At 34.7% G+C, this 19,970-nt stretch overlaps 1 protein-coding gene across 1 annotated transcript; it reads right to left on the reverse strand.

Annotated features, from left to right (window-relative positions):
- Nucleotides 1-6,166: 6,166 nt before the first annotated feature.
- Nucleotides 6,167-7,051, reverse strand: LOC149565748 (uncharacterized). Its single transcript, XM_089819232.1, has one exon. The coding sequence runs from the start codon at nucleotides 6,875-6,877 to the stop codon at nucleotides 6,452-6,454; it is 426 nt and encodes a 141-aa protein (XP_089675358.1). The 5' UTR covers nucleotides 6,878-7,051; the 3' UTR covers nucleotides 6,167-6,451.
- Nucleotides 7,052-19,970: the final 12,919 nt, after the last annotated feature.

Here is a 19,970-nt window from a genome sequence, read left to right on the forward strand (position 1 = left end):
GCCCTCATAACTCGAGTTTCAAAGGAGTGGATTGGTCTATAGCTAGAAATGCTGGTGGTTTGGCAGATACTACAGGGAAAGGACAATCTCAAATGGTTAATACTACCAAGGGGATGAATCCACAAGATGCTACAGGTAAGGGTAAGGCTCCAATGCAGGATAAGGATGGATTTACCCCTATTCGTCCTCGAGCTAAGGGAAGTGGTCAAAAGAGGCCTTTGAAAGAAAGATTATCTGATTCAAGTTTTAACCGTTTTGAGGTGCTGGATAGTATGGTTCTAGAGGAGGGTATTCCTCCTCCTATCTCTTCTGATCCAGCTTGCCCAGATGAGAAATCTGTTCCTAATGATGCTTGTGGGGCATCTCAAGTTGTAGTATATCAGAATTGTGAGGTTCCTGTAGCTCCTGTGACAGCGGCTCTGGTGACTCCTGCAGTGTTGGAAGATGATGATGTTGTTTTGGCTAACTTGGTTAAGGATGTGCTACCATTAGGTAAGGGCAAGGGATCTCCTCTCCCCTTGGGGTTGCTGCCTCGACCCTTTAAGCGGGCTTCTTCTTCTCCCCCTCTAAGGAGTGGGCGCAAAATAGACCAAGAGAAGATTAAACTCACAGGAGATATATTGATTGAGTCTGGTTCAGTGAAACCTGTGGATTCTCATTTTCCCAAATCTACCCAATGATGATTATTCTCTCATGGAATGTAAGGGGGTTGAATAGCATCCCTAGACAAAAGGCTATTCGTAACTTGGTGGTTTATCATAGTCCTGATGTTTTTTGTATCCAAGAGACTAAGCTCTCTGTGGAGTCTATGGTCCAACATGCCTCTAGTATTTGGTCTCGTGGCCAATGCCACTGTGTTGGGGCAACAGGCAGTGCTGGTGGTTTAGCTATATTTTGGGATCCTCAAAAAATTTCTCCTCTTGGCTGGATGTCTTCTCGCTCAGCTCTCTCTATGGTAGCTTCTGCTCTAGACTCAAGAGAGGTAATCATGGTTACTAATGTGTATGTACCTGTTGATCTTGTGGGAAAGGAGGAACTTTGGGAACATATTCAATATGTTAGAAATTGTCATCCTTATCATCCTTGGGTGTTAGCAGGGGACTTCAATTCAGTTTTAAGTCTGGAAGAGAAGCATGGTGGTTTGGCTAGATTGGGGCCTTCTTCTGCTCTTCTTCGGCAACACATATCTCTTTTGCATCTCTCTGATGTTAAGCCTTCTAATGGCCTCTATACCTGGAATAATCGCAGGACTGGTGTTGCTGCTATCTCAGAACGCTTGGATAGATTTCTTGTTTCTTGCTTCTGGCTTAGTGGCACCCTTACTATCTCTTCAGAAATCCTTGATTGGAGGGGTTCAGATCATTGGCCAATCAAATTTTCCGCTATAGGGGCTTATGTTCCGAAGCATCCTCCTTTTAAGTTCCAGTTGATGTGGCTTCGTGACTTCTCTCTTCATGATTTTGTTTTTTGTTGGTGGAAAGATGGTGCCCCTGCATATGGTACTGCAATGTTCTCATTTTTTAAAAGGCTTCAATATGTTAAAAGGCAGCTCAAGATATGGAATAGGGAATGCTTTGGGAATCTTCACTTTATGAAGAGGCTTGCTCAAGAAAATCTTGATGTCATCACAAGGGAGATTAGAGATCGAGGTTTCTCGAAGGATCTTGGCCAGGCTGAATCCCTTGCTTCTAGAGCTCTAGAAGAATGGGAACTTCGAGAGGAAATTTTTTGGAAGCAAAAGGCTCGAGTTGATTGGCTCCAAGAAGGTGATCGAAACACTGCCTTTTTCCATAAAACAGTGCAATCCCGCCGGAATCAGAGCACTATCTCTTCTTTGGTTAATTCTCAAGGTATCCAACTGAATTCCTTGCCAGCTTTGTTCCAGGAGGCTATTTCGTACTTCTCTACCCTCTTCTCTGAGGACTCTCCTCCTGCTAATAATGAAGAAAATATTATTTTGTCCTGTATTCCTTCCCTTATCACTCAGGAAATGAATGATTATCTCATGCGTCCTATCTCTTTGGAAGAGCTGGAGGCGGTGGTCTTTGGCATGTCTAAGGGGAAGGCTCCTAGTCCTGATGGTTTTCTAGTTGAATTCTTTTAGAAATTTTGGGACATCATTAATCATGATTTGTTGGAGGTGGTTAAAGAATCCTATGCTAGCAAGCAGATGCTTCGAGCTTTGAACTCTACATTCTTGACTCTTATTCCTAAGAGAGAGGGTGCTAATCAATTGGAGTTTTTTAGACCAATTGCCTTATGTAATGTGGTCTACAAAGTTATTACTAAGCTAATTGCTGAGAGACTGAAAAGGTGGCTTCCCATTATTATCTCAGAAGAACAAGGTGGTTTTGTTGCTGGAAGACAAATTTTGGATGGGGTGGTTATTGCTACCAAGGCTATTCACTCTATGGCTACTTCAAGGGAGAGAGCCATGTTTGTTAAGCTGGATATGGCTAAGGCCTACGATAGAGTTAAATGGAGCTTCCTAAGGAGTATTCTTCTTTCTTTTGGATTTAGCTCTGACTGGGTGAGTTGGATTATGAGTTGCGTTACTTCTGCCTCTTTTTCTATTCTTATTAATGGTCAACCTTCACAACTATTTGGTGCTTCTAGAGGCCTCCGCTAGGGTGACCCTCTCTCCCCATATCTATTCATCATCATGGCTGAAGGCTTGGGCAGATTCATTAAGCATCAGGTGTCCCAGAATTCTATTCAAGGCTGGCGGTGGGGTAATGGCTTACCTTCTCTTTCCCATCTTTAATTTGTTGATGATTCTGCTGTTGCCGGTCTTGCTAGGATCAAGGAAGCTGAAGCCTTTCGACATGCTTTGGACGTTTATTTGGCATCTTCAGGCCAGAAAGTTAATAAGCACAAATCTTTCATTTACTTTTTTAACACTCCTGATTCTATTCAGCACAGGATTGTTGGTATCCTATGGTTTCAGATAGGTTCACTTCCTTTGACTTATCTTGGCATTCCTATTGCTGTTTCTAGGCAGCCACGTCTCTTCTGGCAAAATTTGATTACCAAGCTTCAGGATAAGGTAAATCTTTGGACTCATAGATGGCTTTCTACTGCTGCCCGGGTTACTCTTCTTCAAGCTGTTATCCAAGCTCTTCCTACTTATAGAAGCATGGTTCATGCTGCACCTATTTACTTTCTCAAGGAGTTTGATGCTCTTTCTCGACAATTCCTTTGGAGTGGTAATTTGCATAGTACTAAATGGAGCTTGGTTAATTGGGCAACTGTTTGTAGGCCTAAAAAGGAGGGTGGTCTTGGTCTTCGTTCTGCTCTATTGAGTAGACAAGCTTTGGCTGCTAAACTTTATTGGCGATGGTGCTCTGGACAGCATCAACTTTGGGCTCGTATTATCACTCATAAATATTGTCATGGTGTTGATCCTTGCTCTATTTCTGCACTTCCTCTTGAAGGTCGTGGCTCAATGGTTTGGCATACTTTGAAGACAGGTGCGATGTTGGTGAAGAGGGGTCTGTTCTAGATATGTAAAGGAGGTTCTCAGGCTTTGTTTTGGTCTGATGCTTGGGATGGATTCCCTTCCATTTTATCCATATACCCTCATCTTCAGCCTCTTTGTGACTCTTTTCTTGCCGCTGGATGGGATAAAGTGGCTCATTACAAGACTCCTTATCAATTGGGACCTGTTGTTGGTTATAGATGGAAGCATTCCTCTGATTGGCCTCCTGGAGGTACAGACATAGATCGTCAGGAGCTTTCTCAAATTATGGCCTCTAGAGAGTGTTCCTCTTTGCTTGGTCCAGATGTATTGGCTTGGGGCGGTACCTTGTCTGGTAAATATCATGTCTCTGCTGGGTATCAGGAGATAACTAGACAATTATTTGGGGATGCTGAGGTCCCTTGGTGGAAGCAAGTCTGGAATAAAGTTTCTTGGTCCAAGTGCAATTTTTTCATGTGGCTAGTGGCTCACTACCGTTGTCTTACCTAGGATAATCTTTGTAAACGTGGATTTCAGGGCCCCTCTTATTGTGTTTTGTGTAGTAATGGAGAGGAGTCTGTCTCCCATCTGTTCTTCCATTGCTCCTATTCTACTCAAATATGGCACCTTTGGTGGGGCGCTTGGGGTTGCTCTTGTCGGCATGCTTCCTCTTTGCCTGAGTTTTGGGCTCGCTTGCGTAGTGCTCCCTGTTGGGTGATGCGACGCGCTCCCCTGCCCACAGGTGGTTAATTATGTGGTGTTCCATGTTCACTAACAGTCATGGCTTTTGGTGCAACGGTAAATGGGCCCAACAATTGGTATCAGAGCTTGGTTTTGGCCTGGTCATGGGTTCAAATCTCCCCGGTGCCTTCCCGACCTGCGTAAGCACCTGGTATGCGCGTCGAGGGGGAGATTGTTGGGTGATGCGACGCGCTCCCCAGCCCACAGGTGGTTAATTATGTGGTGTTCCATGTTCACTAACAGTCATGGCTTTTGGTGCAACGGTAAATGGGCCCAACACTCCCTCCAAGTCTTCTTCTCTCCATGCTGCTTGGATTGCTGGCCCATCTTTCATGCTTTGGCATATTTGGTTGGAGAGGAATCGTCGCATATTCCAAGATGTTCGGCTTGGTGTTTTGCATCTTTGGTATAAAATATCACATTCTCTCCAGGAAACTATTCTTGTGAAGTGTGAGCTTGATGGGGGTATGGATCCGGTTGATCTTGCTATCTGTAATCGCCTCAATTTTCATCTGCAGGATGGGGTTGCGGCTCATAGGTTTCCTTCTATGTCCAGGCAGCTTCACCATCAAAGGAAGGGTCGGGTTAACCAGGATGGGCACTGGACTCCTCCTCCCTATGGAGTTCTGAAAATTAACACTGATGGTTCTTCTCGTGGGAATCTTGGTCTGGCTGGTATTGGCGGAGTGGCTCGTTGTAGTTCTGGGAATGTTAAATTTTTCTTCTCAATTCATAAGGGTTATTATACTAACAATCTCATGGAAGCTCAGGCTATTTTATATGCTGTGGAACAGTGTTGCTTGTGGGGATGGAGTAAGATTATTTGTGAGTCTGATTCCCAGGTGGTGGTGAACATGCTTTCTTCGCAAGAGCTTGAGGATGTTAGTTGGCAGCTAGCCACTGTTGTTAAGCAGATTCTTTTCTTCTCTTCCTCTTTTCAGTTCATTAGGTTCAAGTATATTCCGCGAGAATGGAATAGACCTGCTGATTGTTTAGCCAAATGGGCTTCTAGTCATGATCCGGGTTGGAATATTAGGGATAGGGGGCAACTGTCCTTTGAGATGGTGCAAGAATTTGATGATCTTGTTGCTCAGGATTGAGCTCCTTGTTGTATTCCTTTCTGTCTTAATAAATTTTTACCCCTCTTTTTTGAAAAAAAAAAAAGTATTTTATTTATTTTAACAATTGTTACAATTATATGTATTGTTACAATTATATGTATGTATATAAGGAAATTGAAGAGTTGTTATGTCATAAAAGTTGTATAAAAGATAATTATATAACAAATCTTTAATAAACATGAATTCACAAAAAAAAATTGTATCTAATTTTAAACTTGGTAAACTAAACTTTATGGTGGATATACTAGGATGTGTGACCTCCTAATGTTCCACCTCTTTGAGCATCACTAGATACAATGAATATTAAGTGCTCGTTTCATTCTCATAAGAAATAAGTTCTTGTGAAATGTAATACATAAAACATAGATCAATCAATTTGATTAAACAAATGCACACTTAATCTTGATAACAATATCACGATGTGACTTGCTATCTATATACCTCTTTCTCATTAATATTTTTGCAATTGTTAATGTTGATTTCCCGATTTTAGAAATATGTACTCCCATAATTTTAATCAAATTGGACTAAGCCTCATTTTTTTCCAATTTATAACTAAAAAATATTTCATTTATAAATCTATATATTTGATACAAATAATTTTTAAAATAATTAAAATTATAAATTACTATTAAAGATCTCATTTGATGTTAATTGAACTTACTATAACTTTGATACAAATAATTTTAAAAATAATTAAAATTATAAATTACTATTAAAGATCTCATTTGATGTTAATTGAACTTACATAATATACACATAAAATCAATTTAATTAAAACGACCGACAACATAGTGGTAAATTGTTTTCCTCTTATTTTTTATCTCGAAGTTGGTACGTTCAAATCTACCCATAGAAAAGGTATATCCCATTAAACTTCTGAGGAAGAAAATAAGATCCATTTACAAACCAAGCCCTCGAGGTGATTAACAAACGATAACATAAAGCTTCAGCTTATATACATATTCTCAGGCCTACATAAATACCTGTGATAATGGACGATAGTATAAACACTGCATGATATAAAACACAACTAAAATGTACTACCCATCCCAACTTCTTGTGCCAGACCATCCAATAGTTAACCCATGTATATATATACAATAGATAGGAAGTAGTGAAGAACAAAAGTTTAGCACCCACCGCGAACAACAGGAAAATAGTCCGCACGAGACATTCGCTCTCTTTTCTCGGGTGGAGGAGGAGCTCTAAACAGAGGCATTGAAGAGAGCTTTGCTGGCGCACTCGTAACCCCAGCTTTTCTAAACACCCCCAACCTCCTGTTGTCGTTGGACCACGTTATGCCATTCTCATCTTTGTACACCTCAATCGGTGGAAAATCAGAAGCTTTTATGAGACCCTTCTCCATTTGCTGCCAAAGCTCTCTCACAGATGATGGCTTTGGTACAATGTTGAAGATGTCATCCAGCGTGAAGCCGTGGCTAAGGCTGCGATTTTCATTAATGCTCCACTCATAATCCTGCGTCATCTTCCTTGAAATGGACTCTTGACTGAATCTCACCTCTTGCGGATTCACATTCACCTCCTCAAAACTCATATTCCCACACTATCAAATCCTTCTACTCCAAACTCACTACCTGTTCAACTCACTCTCCTTGCAGATAATTTACAGATCCCCTCCCTGCAAATTTATAGATGCTCCACAAGGCTGGTTTTTAAAGAATTCCAACTTATTTTATTCTGCTTTGTGTCAAATTATTGTTGGCATCGTAGGTGTTCTACTTTGTGTCAATTCTGGAAAAAAAGAAGAGATTTATGGTGTACCGGGATACCTCTATGATGGTAAGTAATATCTGTACTATTCAGGAAAAAATGATAAAAAAATTCTAGTAGGTTTTGTTTTAATTTAAATTGATAAATTTCTTGTTCATTCTTTCTGAAGTACCACATGCTTGGCGACATCTGTGCTTTGGATCCTGTGAAGAAATCAATGTACGAGGTTCTCATAACTTTGTGGGGACTGATAAAAGGATAATTTACAGACCCTTCCTAGGGAATGAATCAATCTTCCTTCTTTATCCAAGTTGCTTAGTTTATTCATTGCGCTCTGCTTTTTGTCGACCAAAAATTAGCATGGTGTTCTGCTTTATGTCAATTTTGGACAAAAGAAAAGATACCTGGTGTACCTGAAAATCTCTTGATAATAATTTCCTTTCTTGTGCCTTCCCTTTTCCTTTTAGCACAATTTGATTCTTTATTTAATCTGGTATGTGATCCAGACTACTATTTTGATATTCTGATATAATCATAATTGTTCTATTGTGTAATGTAAAGTCTTTGTTATATCTAATTCTACGTAATTTCATAATAGATAATACTAAGGGTGTTAACATCATGGAAAAAATTCACAATTTATCTGTTTAATTATATTGACATTTAAAAAAAAACATCTTACTCTCTCATCTTCAACTTTTATATTTAAAAATTATTGATAGAGCTTAAACTTTTATTTTCAATACGACATGATTAAAGAAGAACATTACTAAATCTCCTCAAATTTGGACAATCAGAATCAATTGATAGAAATGAAAGTATATGTTAACAGTAAAATGATTATTGAAATAATTGATTTTATTTTAGTGCAGTATTAGTTTGTTTTTATATGATTTATTTTGTTGTTGTTTTTGAATGTACAAGAAGTCAGTTTTCTTATTTTTGGTTGTTTTGGTATCAAAAGTACTATAATGATTATTTATGACACAGAATTGGACAGGCTTTGTGTGGAAGTGGAAATTGTATTTTTGACAGAAATGTTGTCAATTGTCCTCCATTGATTTTCATATAATACACTTAAAAAAAACCTATTTTGAAGAATTTCAAAAAATTAAACTTTATTTTTGTCTAATAATCATACTTCCCTTTTAGCATTGTAACCTTTAATTGTATTAGTAAGTTGCTAATTTTTCTTTTCTGCCGACCAATTTTTAATTTTCCTTTCATATTGTTTTCTGGGTTTCTCTTATTTGTATAAATGTTAAAGAGGGTTCTTAGAGTTGTCTATAATGTGCAGAGCGCAAGTTCACATTTCTTCACAACGCCTATTGATGGACTCACATTTCTTCGCAACATTGGGTCACATATTATGCGACGTTTGAAAAATTGGCAACGATCATAATTGTGCCTTCATTTAAAAAACATATCATCTTTATTGATTTTTCATGTTTCCATTTATTTAAAATGTATTCAATTTAAGAAAATTTCTATGATTCTTTATACTTCAAAATTTAGCAAATGTCAGATCATAATTTTCGTTGACTCTTCCACACTTCTTTTAAGTTTCCTTCGGATGTTGCTATTCCTAGAGGGCATCCAATTGATGATTGTAGCGATTTAGTAAAAAGAAAGTTTTAAGATTTTGGTATTTTTTCAAATAAGATGCATAGAATGCTACAAATACTTTTTTATTACTGTGTGATTTTTTTTTGAATCACTTCTCAAATGGGAATGAATGACATTCATTGAAATCCTCATTAGTGAGATCTATTACATGGGTAACATTTTTAGTAGCACTGATATGGTTGTTTATGTTGTGTTCTTCATGGTCTGTTGCATGTTTTCTCTACTAAAATAAACTACACATGAAAGATTCAATACACATAAACTTTGAAAATGTCATTTTGAAGCATTTTCTTTTGTTTTATTGTTGGATTTTGTTTACGAGTATGTGTTCAACTTGTAAGAAATTATTGGTCATAAGTTTATACAACACTTGGACAATATTGTCCAAAAAAATTCCCTCCCCGATTGATTGGGTAATTCATTTGAGGTCTTAATAAATGAATTTTTTATTTTCTTATTGTAGACCAATCACTTTGTTGAATGTCAAAGCCTTAGCTCTCAAAAAATTTCATATCTTGCCTCTTTTTGTGCACCCTGAGTAGATTGGATTCATCAAATACAGATATATTCTGGATAATATTATTATTGTTTGGGAAGGTGTGGAATGGGCTCGCAAGTCCAAACAACAAGTCATCTTCATCAAATTTTATTTTGCCAAAGTTCATGACCGTATTGAGTAGCCCTTCATTTTTGTGATGCTTCAAGCTTTTGGATTTGGTCCCATTTTTATTTGGAGTCAATCTAAATGCTCTTTTGGGACACTTCTTGTATCACCATTAATGGCAAGAAATCAAAAACTTTTGGCCTTTTTAGATCTATCTGCTAGGCTTGTCCTTTGGCTTTGGCTCTCTATGTACCTATTGTAGAACGATTTGGTTACCTGCTTGCAAGAAAATGCAATCTCTTCTCACCTTGTAAGATGATTGTTTCTACCTAAGTCACCTACCCAGCTGGTCAATGTCCACTTCATTGATTATTTGTTTCACTCTCATTTAGGATGAGGATAATGTCTCCAATGCTCTACAATGTCTTGACACTTTTTGTCTAGCCCCTAGGTCCTCGACCCAAGCATCTAGGATTTCATGCTCTATGATGTGCCTTTTTATGTCCAATCTAAGACCTTCCTTCATATCTTCTGGTTATGTTGAAGAGCTCAACAATATTGGCTCTAGATTCATGATGTTTTCAAACCCTTTCAACCTAAGACTTTTTCTTGGCATATGATTTTGTTGGGTGACTCGCCTGGAATCTACTAAAAATACACTCAGATTTGGCATGCTTTTAGAATGGAGATTCAATTTACTCCTAGGAAAGATAGGAATTTTGTTATTTTCAATTGCATCTTTCTTGATATAAATGTTTCTATGTACACTAAAGCTTGTATATGCAATAATATAATGATGCAAATTAAAGTACAACTCAATAAGGTGACCCTTGAGATGGCCAACCTATAGGAGTTGCTCAACCATTACGGCAACGCCCCTTGTATAGTGGCCAAAGCATTGTCAAATTCTATTTCTACCAACCACACTTCGCCTCGTGGTTGTCGTCAAGGTCACCCCTGTCACTCTCCTAGTAGTAGGAATGATGGTTGATGTTGTCGGTTAGTTTCTCCATTGTAATGTGGCTTTGGTAAGTGATATTGCTACTCCTATTGTTCCTACTACTGGTTGGTCCACCCTTAGTGGTGGTTCTACATGGCCCGAGGCCACTTCATCAAAATGGTCATTTTGTCGCCTGGCTGGTAATTTTGTGTCCCAAGACTGAGTAGGAAAAACAATAAGAGAAGGAAGTTGATGAAGATGGGTGGTTCCTTCCTAACCCACATGTTAATCCCACTGATGTATGGGGTTTTGATGATCATCATGATCCTCCTCCCTCAGCCAACCCAACTCTTGCAGCCTAAGGGCTTCTATTACCTTTTTTTAATGAATAATTTATAGCTTTCTGGTCTTGGTACTATGTCAACTATCCTAGAATGATCTTGTATCCTTCGTACCTTTTTATGAATATGTAACTTTAATATTTTAATTACTAAAAATGAAATTGTTCATCGAAAATAATTATTAATTCTTAAGTTTGTATAAATTTTTAAACTAAGAATTTTGAATAATTTTATTTTACCAAATTAAAATATTTGTTATGGTATTTTGTAACTTAACCATCTATAATATAAGATATAGTTTTATTTAAATCTAAATTACTAGAATTAAACTAGATTTTAAAAAAATCATAATGCTTGGACTTAAATAGAATTATTCACTTTTATTATATTATAAAATTTATTAATCTATTATTATGTATGTAATGATTATTTTTAAAATAGGCAAGAACCTATAATGCATCGATAAATTGTGAGTCTTTCATGGGGGAGGTCTTGAGTTCAAATCTACTCAAAATTAATACATATTAATAAACAATTTTAACAATAATAATAAAATGACTGAAAAATAATCTAAGCTATATTAAATTATATTTAAAAAGCTACATTTTTTCTAAATATTTTAGTTTTCCTATACAAATTATTTTATCAATTAAACATCCTCTAATGATAGCTTAAATTCTCCTCCTATAATAATTGAATAATGTTAGATATATATAATATTATTTATTAGGACTTATTAAATAGAATACAGTTACTTACTCTATATTTATTAAAAGCACTCATTAATAATTTATATTTCTATGCTAATTTAATTAAAAGTACTTTAAATATTTCATTACTTTTGTGAGCTTTAAAAGATATTCAATTATCTCTATAAGGTAATTTATGGAATAAAAAACAATGCATATTTGACATTGACTTGCTAATTATTTTTTGCTAATTGATCTCCCTTTGGTTAGAAAAGTGAACACACAACTTGAAAGAATTTTATAATCTTAAAGAAGTGTTTTTATGGTAGATGGCTAACCCATAAACAATATATATCTAAAGACTTAGTACTATATATAAATCATTTTAAAAAAATTTGTAGATCACCTTTTAAACTTATGGAATAAAAAATAATGCATATTTGACTTGCTAATTATATTTTGCTAATTGATCTCACTTTGGTTAGTAAAGTGAACACACAACTTAAAAGAATTTTATAATCTTAAAGAAGTGTTTTTATGGTAGAGGACTAACCGATAAACAATATATCATCTAAAGACTTAGTACTATATATAAATCATTTTTAAAAAAATTGTAGATCACCTTTTAGATTTACACATTATTGCTTTTTCAATTCATTAGGGTTTATTTAGCAGTGTGTTGGATGCCCCTCATTATGTGTTTTCTTATGCTTCATTTTAATCTAAATAAAAAAGCCCTAACATGTCATATAATTTCAAGGTACGGGATGCACTAGATACAAAATATTTTTGTCTTTATTTTCTATGGTTTGAATGCCACATAAGGCATTTATATTTTCCATAAAGATGGATCTATACATATAAAAAAATCACCTACTAGATCAAGAATTCCTAAAATGGGAGCATTGATCAATCACTCCTTAAGAGTACAAAGGCTATTTCACACTAATCATACAAAAAAAATGTCCATTTTTATTGAAAAGAAATAATAGGATGAGAAATCCTAGAGAATTCTTAATGAAATAATGGTACTAACTTGTTAAACCTATGAAAATGTGAGCCACATGAAAAATCAACTACTAGATCAAGAACTCCTAAAATAGGAGCACTAATCAATCACTCTTGAAGAGCACAAAGGCTATCTCACGCTACTCATACCAAAGAAAAGTCCTCCATTTTCATTGAAAATAAGTATTAGGATGAGAAATCCTAGAGAATCCTTCATGAAATGATGGTAGTAACTGGTTAGTCCCATGAAAATGTGAACCTTTCAAACATTGGCATGTATTGGTCAATTTGCAATTTCCTAAATTTTAGAGGGGTCAAGTGCAGTACCCTCTCTTGAAATAAAATGGCCCAAACATTTGACCTTTTCTTGGAAGAATTCAAGTTGGTCAAGTTAGCATACAACTAATTATTACAAAGGTACTACAAAATCTTATATAAGTCTTGCTCATACTCCTCCATAAATCTTGAGTATACAAAAATATCATCAAGAAAATAATGAGAACTTGGTCAAGATGGATAAAAAATACTTCATTCATCAAACTCACGAGAATTGAAAATTGAAAGGTGAGTGCAAAAGTTGGGTTTCACTTTTGAGCAAAAAATAGGAGTGTTTTCCTTCAATTGATATCAAAATTTGAGGAACAAAATGATTGAATCTTAGACAACTTCAATAATAGAAATTGTAGTGCTCAAAGTCTACTTTTCCAATATGTAATTTATTTCAATACCATACTATTACATTAGCCAGTGCCTAACCTCCTGTTGTCGGACCACGTTATGCCACTCTCATCTTTGTACACCTCAATCGGTGGAAAATCAGTAGGCTTTATGAGACCCTTTTCCATTTGCTTGCAAAGCTCTCTCACAGATGATAACTTTGGTTCAAAATTAAAGATGTCATCCAGCGTGAAGCCGTTGCTAAGGCTGCGATTTTCATTAATGCTACATTCATATTCCTGTGTCATCTTCCTTGAAATGGACTCTTGAATGAATCTCATCTCTTGCGGATTCACATTCACCTCCTCAAAACTCATCTTCCCACACTATCAAATCCTTCTATACCAAACTCACTCTCCTTGCTGATAATTTACAGGTCCACTCCCTGCACAAGGCTTGTTTTTAAAGAATTCTAACTTATTTTATTCTGCATTGTGTCAAATTATTGTTGGCATCGTAGGCATTCTACTTTGTGTCAATTCTGGAAAAAAGGAGAGATTTATGGTGTACCGGGATATCTCTACGATGGTAAGTAATATCTGTACTATTCATGAAAAAATGATAAAAAAATTCTCGTAGGTTTTATTTTAATTTAAATTGATAAGCTTCTGTTTACATTGTACTCTACTTCCTGTTCATTCTTTTTGAAGTACCACGTGCTTGGCGACATCTGTGCTTTGAATCCTGTGAAGAAATCAATGTACGAGATTTTCATAACTTTGTGGTGACTGATACAGGATAATTTACAGACCCTTCCTAGCAAATGAATCAATCTTCCTTCTTTATACAAGTTGTTGCTTGCTTTATTCATTGCGCTCTGCTTTGTGTCGACCAAAAATTGGCATCGTGTTCTGCTTTATGTCAATTTTGGACAAAAGAAAAGATACTCGGTGTACCTGAAAATCTCTTGGATGATAAGTTCCTTTCCTGTGCATTTCCTTTTTCTTTTAGCAGTATTTGATAATCTGGTATGTGATCTAGTCTACTATTTTGATATATTGATATAATCAATAATTGTTCTATTGTGTAATGTAAAGTCTTTGATATATCTAATTCTACGTGATTTCATGATAGAGAATATTAAGAGTGTTAACATTATGAAAAAAATCACAATTTATTTGTTTAACTATATTGACATTGAAGTAAAAGCTTTACTCTCTCGTCCTCAACTTTTATATTTAAAAATTAATCATAGAGCTTTAACTTTTATTTTCAATATGACATGATTAAATAAAAATAAGCAGATTATAAATCTCTTCAAATTTGGACAATCAATTGATAGAAATGAAAGTACATGTTAACAGTGCAGTTTTAGCTTATATATGATTTATTTTGCTGTCGTTTTGGATATACAATAAGTCAGTTTTCTTATTTTTGGTTGTTTTGGTGTCAAAAGCACTATAATGATTACTTATGACAGAGAATTCAATGGAAGGCCAAATTGTATTTTTGATGAAAATGTTGTTAATTGTCCTCCCTTGATTTTTATATGATACACTTAAAAATTAAACTTTATTCTTGTTCAATAATCATATTTGTAACCTTTAATCCTGTTAATAAGCTACTCATTTTTCTTTTCTGCGCGCAAATTTCTAATTTTCCTTTCATATTTTTTTCTGGGTTCTCTTATTTGTATAAAATGTTAAAGAGGGTTTTGAAGTTGTCTGTAATGTGCAGAGCGCAATTGTGTGATGTGGCCGCGAATTCACATTTCTTTGCAACGCCTATTCGATGGACTCGCATTTCTTAGCAACATTGGACCTTCATTAAAAAAATACCATCTGCGGCAGGAAAACTTAGGGATTCTTGAATGCAGAACTAATCATTTGACCAAGTCAATCGTCCAATAACAATGAACTATTAATTTTTATTTGAACAGAATGCAATAGTCAACTATTATTATTTATTTTTAATCATTTTAAAACATAAATTTTCTTATTTCTGATTGGTTTGAGCAATGAGAAAAGTCATTTTTCTCTCAGAAAAATTTTAAAATTATTACATAATAGGAATAAAATAATTTAAAAGCTTCTTGTGGAAGCATATTTTCCAACATGTTCTTGAAGCTTCGTTCTTCTCCAAGTTTCTTCTATAAGTTCTTGAGGCTTTCCAGAGGTTACTCTCCGGGCACAAATCGCTCGTGGCTAGAGATATAGGCCCTTGTGAATAACAATGGAGTTTCTTGCCCCGTCCAAATACCTTCATTTTTGCAGACGCACATGCCAATGCCATGAGCAGGATTATCCTTCTGTTGCATTTTGTTTTCCTGTTGAAGACGCTAAAAACGACCTTGAAGAACTATTGGGTGATATTGTTGCTGACTGAATTATCAGGAACTGCGATTAAGATAGAAATGTCTAATTCTACAACATTTTCAACTTTTACAGCTGTTTAACAGCTAGATTTTTAGTTCTTGGAGTACCAAGTTCAGAGGAACTTTGTATTCTGACCTTGGGATATTTATTACTGTGAATGAAGGTCTTGCAGACGACAGTTGAGAATATTGGTGGGTGTTAGAATCAGCTGAGCCGTTCAAACGGGATTCAGGGAACATTATTGCAGGTAAGTCCAAGCACCATAAAGTATTAAAGAACTATATAGTTTACAATTAATTTATATGTTCAAGAATTAAAAAATAAGTTTTTATTTTTAGATGTCGTCCTATATTGCCTCAGCCGGTAAGTTGATTGCGTACAGTTGTAGGAACACATTTTAGAACATACATCTCTTTGCAGACATAATTATAAATGCACACAAGGACCAGACTTTGAAACACCCTCTCAAGATAGCCATTGCCCAAGTACTAGAGGCATTAGATGGTGCAGGCACAGGGTGTTAATGGGTCCGACTATATTTGCCCAAAAATTAAAAGATTTCTTGGACAGGCAAGCTGTTTGCATGCTTGGCAAGTGGAATAGGAAAATTCAAAGTGATGTGGAGTCTTAAATACCTGTCTGTCATCTTCCGCACCAATGAGAGACCTTAAATTTTTGTTTTTTAAATGGAGGTAAAAATATTACATATTTCTTAATCTATAAAATATGAAATTTCTTGATTTTGTTTGATCTAAATTTTTAGACCATTTTTATTATTTTTATGAATATTAAGATTAATGAAGAAGAGTGTTAATTATTGATGATCTAAATTTTTTTACTAGTCTTTCTTATAAAAAAAATAGTGTTTAATATATTACACATTATTATTATTTCTTTAAAAGACTTGCAATAACCTTGAAAACCACACAAAGAAGAAACAATACATAATCTTTTATTCATCAAACCAAATTTCTTATGCACTTGATATTCATGTTCAATGTTTCTCTTTAAAATGCACATGCAACATGGTTCTATATTTCTTTGTCTATATTGTAAGGTTCAAAATTATACATGTACAATTTAATTTAACCATTAACCTAAACTTCATCCCATTGAAGGCAGGAACTTTGGCGCTTGCGTCCCTTGTTGATATTGTGACGTTCCCATTTATTTCAAATGTATTCAATTTAAGAAAATTTCTACGATTCTTTATTATTCAAATTTTAGCAAATATTAGATCATAATTTCCACTAACTCCTCCGCACTTCTTTTAAGCTTCCTCCGGATGTTGCTATTCCTAGAGGGCATCTAATTGATGATTGTAGTGATTTAGTAAAAAGAAAGTTTTAAAATTTTGGTGTTCTTTCAAATAAGATGCATAGAATGCTACAAATGCTTTTGTGTTAGTGTGTGAAAATTATTTGAATCACTTTTTAAAGGGGGATTAATGGCATTCATTGAAACCTCATTAGTGGGATCTATCACATGGGGAACCTTTTTAGTAGCATTGATATGGTTGTTTATGTTGTGTCCTTCATGGTCTGTTGCATGTTTTGTCTACCAAAATAAACTACATATGAAAGAATTCAATACAAATAACTTTGCAAATGTCATTTTGAAGCATTTTCTTTTGTTTTGCTGTTGGACTTTGTTTATGAGTGTGTGTTCAAATTGTAAGAAATTCTTAGTCATACGTTTATACAACAGTTGGACAACATTGTCCAAAGATCTTCCCTCCTCAAATGATTGGATAATTTATTTGAGGTCTTAATAAATGAATTTCATGGACACATCGTGATTTTTTTTATAAAGACAACTTCGTCAAAATAAAAACCAAATCACTCATTTATAGTAGTTTCTCAATAATTTGTGACCTTTTATAACAATTTTCATATTAATCAAAGAAAATTAAATAGATATGTAGACTGTGTTTATTTTATTATGTTTAAATAATTTTTATATTTTAAAATAAATATATACATATTATATTAACTATAGTAAGAACACCATTTCTTTTGCAATTGGAGACCAATCACTTTGTTGAATGTCAAATATTTGGCTCTAAAAAATTTCCATATCTTGTCTCTAATTGTTCACCCAGAGCAGATTGGATTCATCAAATATAGATATATTGTGGATAATATTATCTTTGTTTGGGAAGGTGTGGAATGGGCTCGCAAGTCTAAACAATAAGCCATTTTCCTCATATTTGATTTCACCAAAGCTTATGCCCATATTGAGTAGCCCTTTATTCTTGCGATGCTTCAAGCTCTTGGGTTTGGTCTCATCTTTATTCGGAATCGGTCTAAATGCTCTTTGGAGACACTTCTACTATTTGCCCAAAAATGAAATCCAGCTTCTTGCACTCACCCCTTATGAATCGATCTAAATGCTCTTTGGGGTCTTTTCGGGGACATAACATGTCCATTAACGACAAACATAATTTTAGCTAAATGAAATTATTTGTCTAAATCCTTTTGGAAAATGGTATCGAGCACAATAAAGATGAGTGAAAATATTTTCTTGTAATTTTTTAAAAATATATTTTTATTATTAATTTGTTATTTGGCGTGATTATTTTTTTAACCCCTCATATACACTAAGCATAATTCGTACTAAACTTATCATTTTTAATTCTTTTTTTATGTATAGAATTGTCTATAGTTTATGTCATATAAATTTAAAAAGAACATAGTTCAACAAAGAGTTATTAAAATAAGAATAAAACCTATTACTCAAGCATATGCACTAGTTTCAGTAGAAACTAATTGAAAATATAATTAATAAAATTTAAAAATAAATTCCATATTTAAAATCTAAATATTATCATCTATAATATGTAATTTTTTTCAAAATATTATACAAAAAGTGTATTCAGATACTTGTTGAAAGTGTGTAACTTTTGTGAACACTAAGATGGCTTCCAAGGTGTATGTCAAACAAGATCAAAGGCTTTGGTTTAACACATAAAGCCTTTTTCCAAACCAAAACCTAATGTAATTTTTGGGCAAAATGAGATCGCATTTATGGAATAGGATAATATTTATAGAATAGGATCACTTTCCATTATTCAAATTTTATAATTATGTGTGGAACGATATCATGTTTTGTAAAAAGTGATCATATTTTGTCAAACAAGGTAACACCATTCCCAATAGACTGGTGGAATTGGAAATGATTTTTGATATTGCAAATTGCAATAAGGGCAGAAGCAATCCCATGTATGAAAATAATATTAAGGTTGTGAAAGTAGGGATTGAAGAAACTCCAAAATTTATCTACAAAAGTAAGACATTCAAAGAAATGATAAGTAAAATGTTGATTGTAATACTCACAACATTTAAGAGGTGTTTCACATAGTCCTTTGATAAACTTAATGTTGACATAAAGGTCAATTGTCTATCAATGACTCAACACTTGGTCAATTGGTCACATTGCTACCAACTTTATCATTCAGTTTGCAATGTTAACCAAGTGATTCAGTTGTTCCCAAGCTAAATGGTCAGTTTGCAATGTCTACCAAGCTGCACAATGTATAGCGAGCTTTAGAGACAAAGTTTAGTGCAAACCAAGCGTAGCTAAGGCTATTGATCCAATCAATGGAAGAGAAGAATATCATAGTGTTAACCAAGTCCAATAGTATATATTGAGCTCACAAGGTTAACAAAGTGGATCTAGTGTTGGTCGAGTCATGTAGTGTAATCAAGTGATCTAGTTGCTACCGAGTTTCTCGGAGTTCACCGAGTCACACAATGTTGACCGAGTTCAAGCTACTTGGAAGTGATTAGTATGGACCGAGCTTCAAGTTCAATCGAGTGCCAAAGATTGTTGAGCATTGACAATATTTTTTGTGTATCAAAAAATTATTGAGTTTGTCTTCAAAACCCAAGTTACAACATTTGGGTCAACTTTGTGGATTATGATGAAATTGGTATTGTAGCCAACTCTAGTAAGTTGTGATTTGGATTGGTATATATGTAATGCATTGTATCATATCCAAATAAGATATGTGAAGAGTATATGATGAGCAGAAGTGTGAATTGAAGAAGGCTACAAGCAGTATAATAAACAAAAAGTATTATCCATCATAGTTTGGTGATCATTGTAACACAAGGAATCTCAACTAGCAAATCAAAGTTCCAGATCAGAGATCATCCATTGGTTCATCTTAACAAGTGCATCATTTAAATCCTTTAACAAGGTAGATTAACAGTCTTTGCTAAATCTCCTCACCGAGTGCATACTTCATTGTATGTTTGTAAATCCTTTGCCAAGGTGAACCTCACAGTCCTTATTTCTCCCAATAGGGCAGATCAACAGAAGTGGTCAAATTATAAGCCTTAATAGGTTAACTTTATACTGCGGTACTAAAGCTTATGGGTATCATCCCCACCCCAATTTTACTTTCTAATTGGAAGGTTTCTGGGTCACCATATCTTGTGTTAAAATGTTGTGAATATTTATTTGCTTTCATTCTTTCATGCATACAATTATATCAAAGTATTAAATGAAGAATTAATTGAAGAAGTAAGATGAAGTTTTATTGGTTCCTGATTCACCCCTCCCCTCTCAGTAACCTTTCTTACCTCATATTTCCAACACTTAAAGCATGTAGGAAGGACTTGCTTTAATGGACCATTTCACTTCAATCTGATAATATGACCTTTTTTTTTAATG

Source organism: Cupressus sempervirens, chromosome 3 (genome assembly GCF_028749045.1).
Source record: "Cupressus sempervirens isolate cs-2001-9-10 chromosome 3, ASM2874904v1, whole genome shotgun sequence".
NCBI lineage: Eukaryota > Viridiplantae > Streptophyta > Pinopsida > Cupressales > Cupressaceae > Cupressus > Cupressus sempervirens.